The sequence below is a fragment of the Pseudopodoces humilis genome, chromosome 3 (assembly GCF_049639895.1).
Source record: "Pseudopodoces humilis isolate 2021_Gansu_Grassland_sample_001 chromosome 3, ASM4963989v1, whole genome shotgun sequence".
Lineage (NCBI taxonomy): Eukaryota > Metazoa > Chordata > Aves > Passeriformes > Paridae > Pseudopodoces > Pseudopodoces humilis.
Window position 1 is genome coordinate 21967680 of NC_142202.1, and position 10316 is coordinate 21977995.

Consider the following 10316-nt stretch of genomic DNA (forward strand, 5'->3'; position numbering starts at 1 on the left):
AAGGGCTAATAGACCTCCGTTAGTTCCACCCACCTGTGCCAGGCAAAGACATCATAATTTCAGTGCCTGCCTTTCCCTGGTACTGCTGTCTGTGTGTGGGCTGTTGGCACAAGGGACCTCTTGTTCCCTTTGCGAGGTCAGACAAACTCAAGCTGGCTTACATCAGAAAGATGCTCTGCTGGCCCTGAGCACTGGGTCTTGGGCTCAGGTCTCCCAATGACCACCATGCATTTTCTGTGTATTTACTGCACAAAGATACTCTCAGACTAAGGGAAAATCCTTACCAGATGAGATCTTAAAAAGCACAACAGAAAGGTGAGAAAGAGGCCTACAAGAACACACTGTCTACATTGTCACTGGACACTTCATAAGATTATAAATTGTTAAGGTCCTGGCCAGGATTATCCACAGATTATAGCATTTTACGTCTATATTTTAGCCACAGACACATGTTGCCTTTACCAAATAAATGAAATCTAACTCAGGAGCAGAGACACCAAAGTGAGGAAAAAGCTTCTGTGTTCTTGACATCAGAGTATCTGCTCTCAGAATGTAATTACTATTACATCTGTTTAGTGTTCACAATGGTGTATCCTCAGAGGCCTCCACAGGTCACAGTCCATCTGCAGTACTTTTCCAACCTGATTCTTTCAGGTGTCAAGTTGCCTAAAGCAACAGATTGTACTTAATTTGGTCTGAAGACTATTTAAATAACCAGACATGTTATGAAGCAGTGACACTGAAATACTCCTTATGTAGGTGAGTTTTCTTTCTATATTCTGACACTGATATTTAGGAGATGGAAAAGAGCAGAGTGCAGTTTCTAAAGAACTCAGCAGCCCCAGGTAGGCTGGTGCACCTTCCAGGCCCCTGCTGGCTCTCAGCAACCTACTCCCTTTGCATTCAGCTACTGAGAAGTTAAAGTCTTCCTTCTGCCTTTGGCACACAGGCACCAGCAGAAGAGACTATTGTCTGTCCTCAGCACAGCCAAGGGCAAGAAAGGAACAAAGACTGGATTAAATTCATAGGACAGTATTAACACATGTTCCCCATAACCATAATTAGGTATTTGCAGGCTAATTATAGGGTTTCAGACTAAGAAAGTGCAAAGCCAATGTCCAAAGGTTAAAAAAAAAAAAAAAAAAAAAAAAAAGTGGAATTTCGGTGACATTCCAGCTGGACAGCATTGCCACCTACCGGCAGATATTCCAGCGCCGTCCAACCAGGGAACAGGCAGCAGCTTCCTAAACTGGCCTCTCCAGACAAATGCAGATTCCTCACACTCATACCACTGTTCTGTCACCTCTAGAGCAGCTCACGAATGGAGAGCAAAGTGAACACAAGTGATGCTAGCCCTGGTGTCCAGTGCCTGAGAAGAAGAGGGCACCAGTGCCAGCACACTGGCATGGGAGCAGCTGCCACCACAAACACCTTGCCTCTCAGGCTGGGGAGTAATGATGTTCTTCACACTGCTCCAAAGGGCTCTCAAAAGGCTTCCTTAGACCCCTCAGCACCATGTCCTGCTCGTCCCTTAGACAACACTACATGACTCATACTCTTGAAGCACAATTTAAGACTGAAATTGAACAGGCAGGGAGAAAAAAATACCTGTTGTCAACAGGCAAATAAATCACAGTCTCTGCACTGGGCAGTTTTGATGATTAATTTTCTCCAGAGGTGGAACTAGGTAGATGAGTGCTTGCCAATAATTTTAAGAAGCACGTCCTCAAAAACTCATTGTCCTACAGCTTCAAATATAACCAAGTGCAAACTGCAGGATTCTCAGGTGTGCCCAGAACCTCATTCCTTCAGGGAAACCTAGTATGACATAAAATCTAGCAGTTCCACAGAGTCCTCAAATGACAGTGGAGGTCCCAACCTTGAGTGTTGAACCAGAACTTTGGAAACTTGTTTCTAAATACACACAGCAAAGACCCACGCAGCAAAGACCATGAGGAGTGTGTTTAACATAGGAAAGGACATCAGAGCTCCACCAGCCATCAAGGCCCTTGCCCACACCAGGAAAGGTTCAGTAAGTGACCCCAGGGCAAATCACTTCAGCCTCTCTGACCTTTGCTCTTCCCCTGCATGTAGAGCTCACCGTTTTTCCTGCTGCAGAGGATGACTGGGAATGATACATTCCTCCCCAAGTACATCTAAAGAGCATAACCTGCCCACATTTCACCACACTGTATATTGAACTGTTACCAAAATGGCAGGCCCTGCTTAGGATGAGACACCTTGGTTCCAGGTACTTCCAAGTCAAAGTGGCATTTATCAATATTTCCTCAGCTTTTCATTTCTGCTATGCTTTTGTGTGGGCAAAAGAGTGAAGTTCAAGCCAACTCTAAAGGAAATGAGGAACAAAGAACTGCACTGCCCACAAAAACGGGCTGGGATATAATACTTTAAACAGTGCCAAGGAAGACAGGCATGGCAGCAGCAGCTCAGAGAATGTGTCCTTCCGCTCCTTCCCACAACAATGACTTCTGTTTCTGAAAATTCTGCAGCTAAAAAAATTCAGTTGAGTTCTGCATGATTCCCAGAATGGAAAATTGTGCAGAACACAGAAGGTGAGTATGATAGGGGAGACTGTAACACACACACTCACACAAAAGGCAGGTTTCACATCTGAAAGATTCTATTATTCAGCATTGTAGGAAGAACCTCAACTTGCCAGCCGAGTAAGCTTCTGCAGCCCTTGCCTCATCATCTGGCCTCTGCCCCACTCCATGACTTCTGATGGCAGCCGTCTCCCTCCAACCCTACCTCACACCTTTTCCATGGCTCTGTTGTTCCAGCCTTCACCTTTGCCCATGACATGAACTTTTTGGTAGACCTGGCAGCAAGTCTCTCTATCAGCCATGTGTGTATCAGGTTAACATCCCACGCTCCTTCACACTTCCCTCATGCAAATTTCTCAACCTGATTTTCAACACATTGTAACTGCTGTAACCTTCTCATCTGGTTCAGTCTGGTGCAGCTGCCACTACAGGGATCTGAAGCAGTATTAAGAAGCTATGCTTTAGTGAAATGACCCTCTTCCCTGAGGGTGCAAGCATGGAAAATTATTCTGGCTGTAAGGGTCTGTGCTCACTAGGGAGGACTGGAATCTGTTGGCCTTTTCCCAACAGCAGCCTCAAAGACGCTCAGTCCCAAGAAGATGCCCAGGGTCTCAGTGCTTGTGGGGAAAGATGGAGAAGGGAAGGATGCAACATGATTCAAGCCTCTTTAGAAGCCTGAGAATCTACATGGACATGGGTAGAATAGGAGGCTTAGAAAAGCAGCAACTGCTGGGAAGTTTCAGAGAGCGCTTGTAACTGACTGGGCAGGAGAGAATAAAGCAGAATCACTGCCACAGAGTTTAAGCAGCTTGGCTTTCTAGAAGAAATGATAGCTTAGAAATAAATGCTGGCACAGAAATATTTTAAAGCATCACCAAAGCATATCCAGCATGTCAAGAAAAGTAAACAGAAAATTTCTCTGTCCTGAACACAAACCAAAAAAAAGCTTTGTTTTTTAAGAAGGAATAGTTTGACTGATTTTTGTACCATGAAAGACAACTACCAAAACCCTAAAGGAAGAACAGTCCAAATCATAATACTAAAGGCCCTTTGCTTTTTTCATACTAATGTGGAACAGGGCAGGAATTTTATGATCTTGACCAAGGCAACAACAAAAAATTATTTAAACTAAGCATGAACCTTCCAACCAATGCAGTTCTTTTCAACTGTGACCTCTGGGTTTCCCGTTCCTATTTTCTTTCCATCTTCAAAATTTCTACTCCCTACTCCACACCAAGTTTTCCAAAATTAAATTATCTTTACATAAAATATAACCTAGGGAACAGGAAGGATGTTGTCTTCTGAAGTGTGTTTGGGAATAACCGTGTTATGCAAAGTCCAGAGATAAAAGCTGCTTATGTGGGCAAGATGCTTTGACATCACTAGCTAAAAAATACCAAAGTAGCATAAATCAAAACATAATCCTCATGATAAGTAAAAGGGGCTTTCTTTTTTGGTTGTTTTTCCCCCCCAGTAACATTTCAGAACAGTGCTTTCAAAAAAACCCTTTCCATTGCTGGATTAAAAGTCAAGGAAACTCCATTTCTTACCTATGTTTTTGCAAGTTTTATGTTCATAAGGATGTAAAGAGTTGCTCTGCTGGATCAGGGCTTTAGTCTCTAGAGTTACATCTCTGCAACAACTACAAAATGCTTCAAAACAAAACTAGGGGAAGGAGAAGATTCTAGCATCTTCAGAAGGTTTTGCACATCAAAACAGTTATAAAATCATCCCTTGAGCAATTGTATAAATCTTCAAGTTTACTTCAAAACACTGTAGCAGACACAGACACAGTTTTCCATTTGCTCTTTAATGAACTCCCCCCACTCTGACTGCTGTACACTTGATGTTCTTGTCAAAGTCAACTCCCCTTGAGTCCTTCCTTCAGGCATTCCTGAACTGCAGCCCCCGAGGAGCACTTGATTCACGAGCGATTCAAGTGGAATTCCCACAGCGGGGTTATGTACAAAGGGTCCCGCTGGGTAACCAAGAGTCAAGGTTTGGAAAGAAGGCAGGCACTGAGCAAATTACCACACTGGCACACCCACAAGCTGTGCTGGGCTCCTGATGCCTGTCCAAACCTGTCTCATCTCACAGTGGACTGTCAACAGACCTGTGAAGTCACTGCGACTGCCTGCCTCAACACCATTCCACAGCTCTTGTCCATCAGACTAAGGTATGTCGATAGGATGTGTCTTGCTGCACTTCAGAGAGAGAAAGATTTGTTACATGGCTCACAGGATCAGAAAAGCAGGCCACAACTCCAGAACTTTTAGTCTAGGAACTGCAACATCAGATATGGAGAGTAAACTATCTGCTATGAGCTGAATAACTGATTCAGATAAACAAAACCAGAGACCTTTCCTGCTTCTATTTTAGGATAAAAATAATTTGCTACCATTGTTGCTCTAGAGTATTTTGCTGTTACACTTTCTAATGAGAGAGAGCAATAAACTGTCCAGAGAAACACCACATCTCAAATTCTGAAACAATAAAACATATTAGTGAATGAACTTTCAAAAAAAATATCATTTATGTAAAAGGATGTTCTATTTACAAAGGTAAATTTGCTCTTTAGGATAAGCATAACCACTACCAGAAAAAGAATATACATAAAAGAAACACCTCATCTTTCAAACAGACATTTACAAATACTCTGCTTAAAGTACTGGAAAAATTAAGACATTTGAAATCAAGAGTGCATTCTGCATGCAGTTAGGATAGAAATTACATTGCTGGACTTCAGTGTGTCATTTCTTATCATTGTGAACAACACACACTTGGGCTTTTCTGAAACACCACAGACTGGCTATTACCTTAGGATCTTAAAAGGACATGGATCTCCATTAACAAGTTATTAGCTACTCTTTGTTTTGCCATTAAAAAAGGACATCCCAACTTTCTTCTCTGTAGGAGGGTCTGGTCTTGTCCAACTTGGTGTCCTTTTCCCTGAGTTTCCCTTTAGTGATCTGCTAGGATGATGGTTGGCTCAGTACATCTACCAATCCTTGGTGAGCACTCTTCCTGTTACAAGGCAGAGTTCAGAAATTCCAGGAGCTGTGCACGGTTCCGGTCTCTCTGCAGAGCAGACAAGCAGAGGCAATGGCTGAACAGACCTGTATTCAGGAGCAAGGCCACAGATCCCTGTTTTCTGTGGGGTTTTCACATCCCAAAGCAAGTGCCGTTGACACAGCTGGGTCTAACTAGCTACCAGTGAGGCGTGGGTGCCCAGGGGAAGTGCCAGGCAATGGGTACTGGGGAGACAAGCTGTCACTATTCCATGAGACATTTCCTAAGTGGCTCCCTAAGGAGGCTCCAGTGGGTTGTCATCGTGCAGCTCACAGCCTGCCCAGGAGGGAACTCACAAGCACAACAGATCCTCCTCTCTGGTGGCTGAAGCAACTTTCACTGTACCCAGAGTAAGTCCTGTGCTTTGGGAAGTATCTTTTTTTCCCTATGCATAAACAGCAGCTTATGCAGCATAACAGAACCCTGAACTTAGGTTCTTTCTTCACGTAAAAGATGGCCCAACCAGTTAATTCCAGCGTTTTCTATAAAAAAATTATTGAATTCTTTAAATATTGTAAAGAATGGATGTTGATAAATTCAGCAAGACCACAGGCATCAATCAAAAAAAGGACCAGCATCAAATATTTGAAATCAAGTATCATAGCAAGCAGATCACTGGAACAGAACTAGCAAACATTTAGCATAATTTAGCACACACTTTGGCGTCACAGAGAGAAGATTATGTGTTTTCAGTCAAATTTAACTCAAAATGCTCAGGACTGCTTTGGTAGCTGTAGAACAAACTACTAGGGCTGAACCAGAATCTGCCAAGCTGGATACCTCAAGGAAATAACACTTCCAGACCAGCACCAGAGCCCTCTGCAGGTCACCCTAAGGTGTGGAAATTGTTGAAGGGAGAAGGTATTATTTAACTGCTGAGTCCAAACATCCATAGCAATAGCACACAACAAACTATTCATGGTATTCATTTCCCTGGGTATCTCAGCAAAAACATCTGACTGCTCTGAAAAAATGCAGGAGCATGTGGTCCTAATACTACTACTGTGTTTTTTTAAATTCCTCTCTAAATAAAAGCTAGTCTTGCACGTGTTAGAAAAACAGTAGCAATTACCACAACTGATCACAAGAGTCTGAAAGAAGATGAGTGCAATTAACACCAGTACAAGAGAAAGCTACAAACTGGCTAATGATTAGAGGCTGAAATGCTAAGAACCTGCACAAGCATCCTTTGGTTTATATGCTCAGGACTGAGTATTTCAAGCCCCTTCATAACATAAAGCCTGCCAAAAGAATGAATTAAAATTTCTCAGCCACACTAGAAGCTACACTCACTTAGCAACTCCTAACTGCAAGACCCACTCTTCTATAAAAACTACTATTAGAAAAACATTAAAAGATACAGTATTTTTTCTTAGGGACATTTAGACTACTTATTTCTTACCTCTATATCTTCCTTAGTCTTCTTTATTTTCATCTTAATTTTCTTTCCAGTTATCATGCTGTAGTTTTCATTCTTCTTTTTGTTTTTGAAGAACTGAAATGAGATCACATGTTAAAAAGACATAAGCTTTGTTATGTACCATTACAAATCTTATGCAAAATTAAAGACAATCATCTTTTATACTTCCTAACTGTCCACAACAACAGAAGGAGGTTTCTACTGGTTGATGACCAAACTGGTGACATCATAAACATTTCTATGACAGGACAGATTAAGTATGTAGGTGAGAAATAAAACAGGGCTTCACAGTCAGACCAGCATACCTTGGAAAGCTGGACAGGTCCTGTTTTCTCTTTCCTTTTCTTCTTTTCTTTCTTTTTCTTCATTTTGTTCTCCTTTTTCCTTTTCTACAATAATAAGACATATGCTGTTATGCTTACAGACTAACAGGGGCAAAAAACCCCACACCCACAAGGATCTCTCAAGGCCACTCAAGTCAAAAGAGCCACTACTGTTTGCTATTACCACTGCTGGACAACTAGCAGAAAGTAATGCACCAGAGCACCCTTGGGACTCCAAGGAACAGAAAAGGTCTGATTCCCCATTCTCTGTCTTTTGAAGTAACCCCAATATATAAAATAAATGGAATGGAAAATGGAATAGAAAAATTACAACAGCAAGAATTTACCACTTGCTTCTCGTACTGACTACAAATAATTTCTTCTGACAAATTCTATAAAGTTATCAAGATTCCCCACTTCTCTTTTCTTCAGAGACTACTCTAAACTCCAGCTGGACCAGCAATGACTGGCAAATTATTTCCCTTTTTGTATAATGTCAAGTGCTCATTTATCAGTTCAGCTACCACCACCCTACAAGCATGATTTAGATTTACACAGTCACAGACAAAGTATTGTCTTCCATGACATTTAAGGTCATTGAAATATAAAGAATGATTTTGGTTTTTAACTACTTATTTCTCTTTGTAAACTTTTACCTTTTTGTTGTGCTTTTCTTTTTTCTTCTTCTTTGACTTAGACTTAGGAGAATCTAAAATCAAGGAAAAAAATAAACAAAATAGAGCCCTGTAAGTTTAGCATTCTGAAAAAGTAATTTGTTTTACAGATAAGACACAGAGAAATGTGAAGCATATGAAGAAAATACTTTAGTTCAGCTATATATACTGACACAGGTTGAACTAACCCTGAGAAAGAGAACACATTAAATTACTGTCACTTACTGGACTAACATGGAAACTGAAAATAACTGATTTACTGATTCTGCAGATGTGCCAGCTTCACGTGAATCCTCAAAGTTAAATGCTTGAAATGTTAAGACCAAAGTAGGGCTAAATCAAATCCACAACTCTGGTCTAGATAGACTGGTGAAGCAAAAAAAGATCTGTGTTTTGAATATGTAACAAATAGAGGGGCTTAAATATATAGAGCACATTGTTACCATGTAACATTCATTTGAATGGCAAGTAATTCAAATTTCAAGTAATTCAAATTAACACAAGAACATTGCACTGTGAGTGAAGTGGCACCTTTACACACAGTCGGAAAGAGTTATGAGAGAAACACCCTGAACAAGCAGCACTGGTATTCTGCGCTGTCACTTTGTGGTGGCTTTGCCACTTTTAAAACAAGCTTTAAATGCTCTCAGGAGTGCTATCAAAACTGGAAAACGTGGAGTAGCTTACCTCTACTACTACTGGAAGATGACCTTGACGATGAGTGTGATGAGGAGGAAGAAGTGGATGTACTGCTAGAAGACGATGTGGATGAAACAGATGAGGATCTGCTTCTGCTACGCTTTCGTTTCCTTTTTTCTTTTCCTTAGGGCAACACAAGGCAACAGTGACAAGCCTGCTAGTAATTGTGGCCTACAGAAATTACTCTTACTAGAATTTAAAGACAATGAACCCCTGTTTTGAGGGGTTGGTTGTGCTTTTGCCTGCTCTTCCAGTGCGCCATGGTCTACTGCCATCAGCGAGTGACCGAGCCTGGTTAAGTGGCACAGAGGGTGACACAAACACCACAGAACAGCAACAGATCACAGCACCTACCTCGGGCTTTCAGCCCTTCTTCTGAGGTTGCACACAGCGTCCTACTTTTTTCATCCTTCCTGTTATCCATATCTAGTCAGAATCAAAAGGACATTAAATGACATCATTTACAAAATACTCTGGGAGGGAGGGAGGGCACGGAAGTTCAGAAACAGAGGAAAAGAGCCAGCAGGCCTGAGGAACCACAGGGTGGTTCAGGTTGGAAAGGGCCACAGAGGGGCCACAGAAGGTCACCTGCTCCAACCTCCCTGTTCCAGCACGGTCATCCCGGAGCACACGGCACAGGATCACATCCCCCCCCCATGACACTGCACCACACTGCGGAGGGAGAGCACCTCCAGCCTCATCCCTCTGCACCAGGAACCGGAGGCCAGACCCGCGTTTGGGTGCCGCTAGCGCACACGCCAGGGGGGTTTCACCCACACCGACGTGTCGGGCTGTCGCTGGACCACGGATCCCGCCCACGGCCAGGCCCGGCCCGGCCCGGCCCGGTCCACCCTTCCCCGGCCGGCCCAGGGACCCCGACCCACCCGCGCTGGGGCCGCGGCCGCCCCGGCTCCGCCGCCCCTCGCCCGGCACCGCCCGCGACCCGGAAGGGCTGGGGCTGCCCGCCGCCGCTTCCGGCCCTCCCTCACGGCAGCCGGAGACACACGGCCCCGACACACGGCCCGGACACACACACGGCCCCGACCCACGGCCCGGACACACACACGGCCCCGACCCACGGCCCGGACACACACACGGCCCCGACCCACGGCCCGGACACACACACGGCCCCGACACACGGCCCCCTCAGCGCCTTGCGACACGCTGGGCTTTGCCCTGCCGAGCGTCGCCTTCCCCGCTGCGAAATACCGCGTTCCTAAGCACGCTGTAGTCATGGGATACTGGAACAGTTCCTGTTCCTGCTCTGAACCGAAACAAATCCCACCCCTGCTGAGCCCAAACCCGCCTTAACCACAAATTATCGCGGCAGTGCATCCTCAGACGTCCAGGATATTCACCTGACCTGACTCAGGATTTACTGAACTTGCGTGTGCGGCTGCTCTGCGATATCCAAGTGCAAACCAAAACACCCAAGAAGTACACTGATTCCTAATCTAAAGCAGTGTTGGTTTGTTGTTTTTTTTGGTGTTGTGTTGTTTAAAATTAGTGTAAATAAATACCCAGTATTCAAGTCTGCTTCAATCCAGCCAAAAGGAATATAGGCCAG

The 10316-nt window shown here is 43.8% G+C and overlaps 1 protein-coding gene across 1 annotated transcript; it reads right to left on the bottom strand.

Moving 5' to 3' along the window:
* Window positions 1–4353: 4353 nt before the first annotated feature.
* LOC102102014 (uncharacterized) lies at window positions 4354–9747 on the bottom strand. Its single transcript, XM_014252840.2, has 7 exons — window positions 9634–9747; window positions 9104–9175; window positions 8738–8872; window positions 8033–8085; window positions 7359–7442; window positions 7036–7128; window positions 4354–5642 (listed from the first exon to the last, which is right to left on the bottom strand). The coding sequence occupies exons 2-7, from the start codon at window positions 9171–9173 to the stop codon at window positions 5592–5594; spliced, it is 486 nt and encodes a 161-aa protein (XP_014108315.1). The 5' UTR covers window positions 9174–9175; window positions 9634–9747; the 3' UTR covers window positions 4354–5591.
* Window positions 9748–10316: the final 569 nt, after the last annotated feature.

What these genes read in the sequence shown, in the direction of transcription:
- LOC102102014 (XM_014252840.2), bottom strand. Translation starts at nt 9,173, where the DNA reads ATGGATAACAGGAAGGATGAAAAAAGTAGGACGCTGTGTGCAACCTCA. An exon ending in AAGAAAAGCACAACAAAAAG is followed by an intron (nt 7,443 to 8,032) that starts GTAAAAGTTTAC and finishes TTATTATTGTAG; the next exon opens with AAAAGGAAAAAGGAGAACAA. An exon ending in AGACTAAGGAAGATATAGAG is followed by an intron (nt 5,643 to 7,035) that starts GTAAGAAATAAG and finishes TCTGCTCTGCAG; the next exon opens with AGAGACCGGAACCGTGCACA.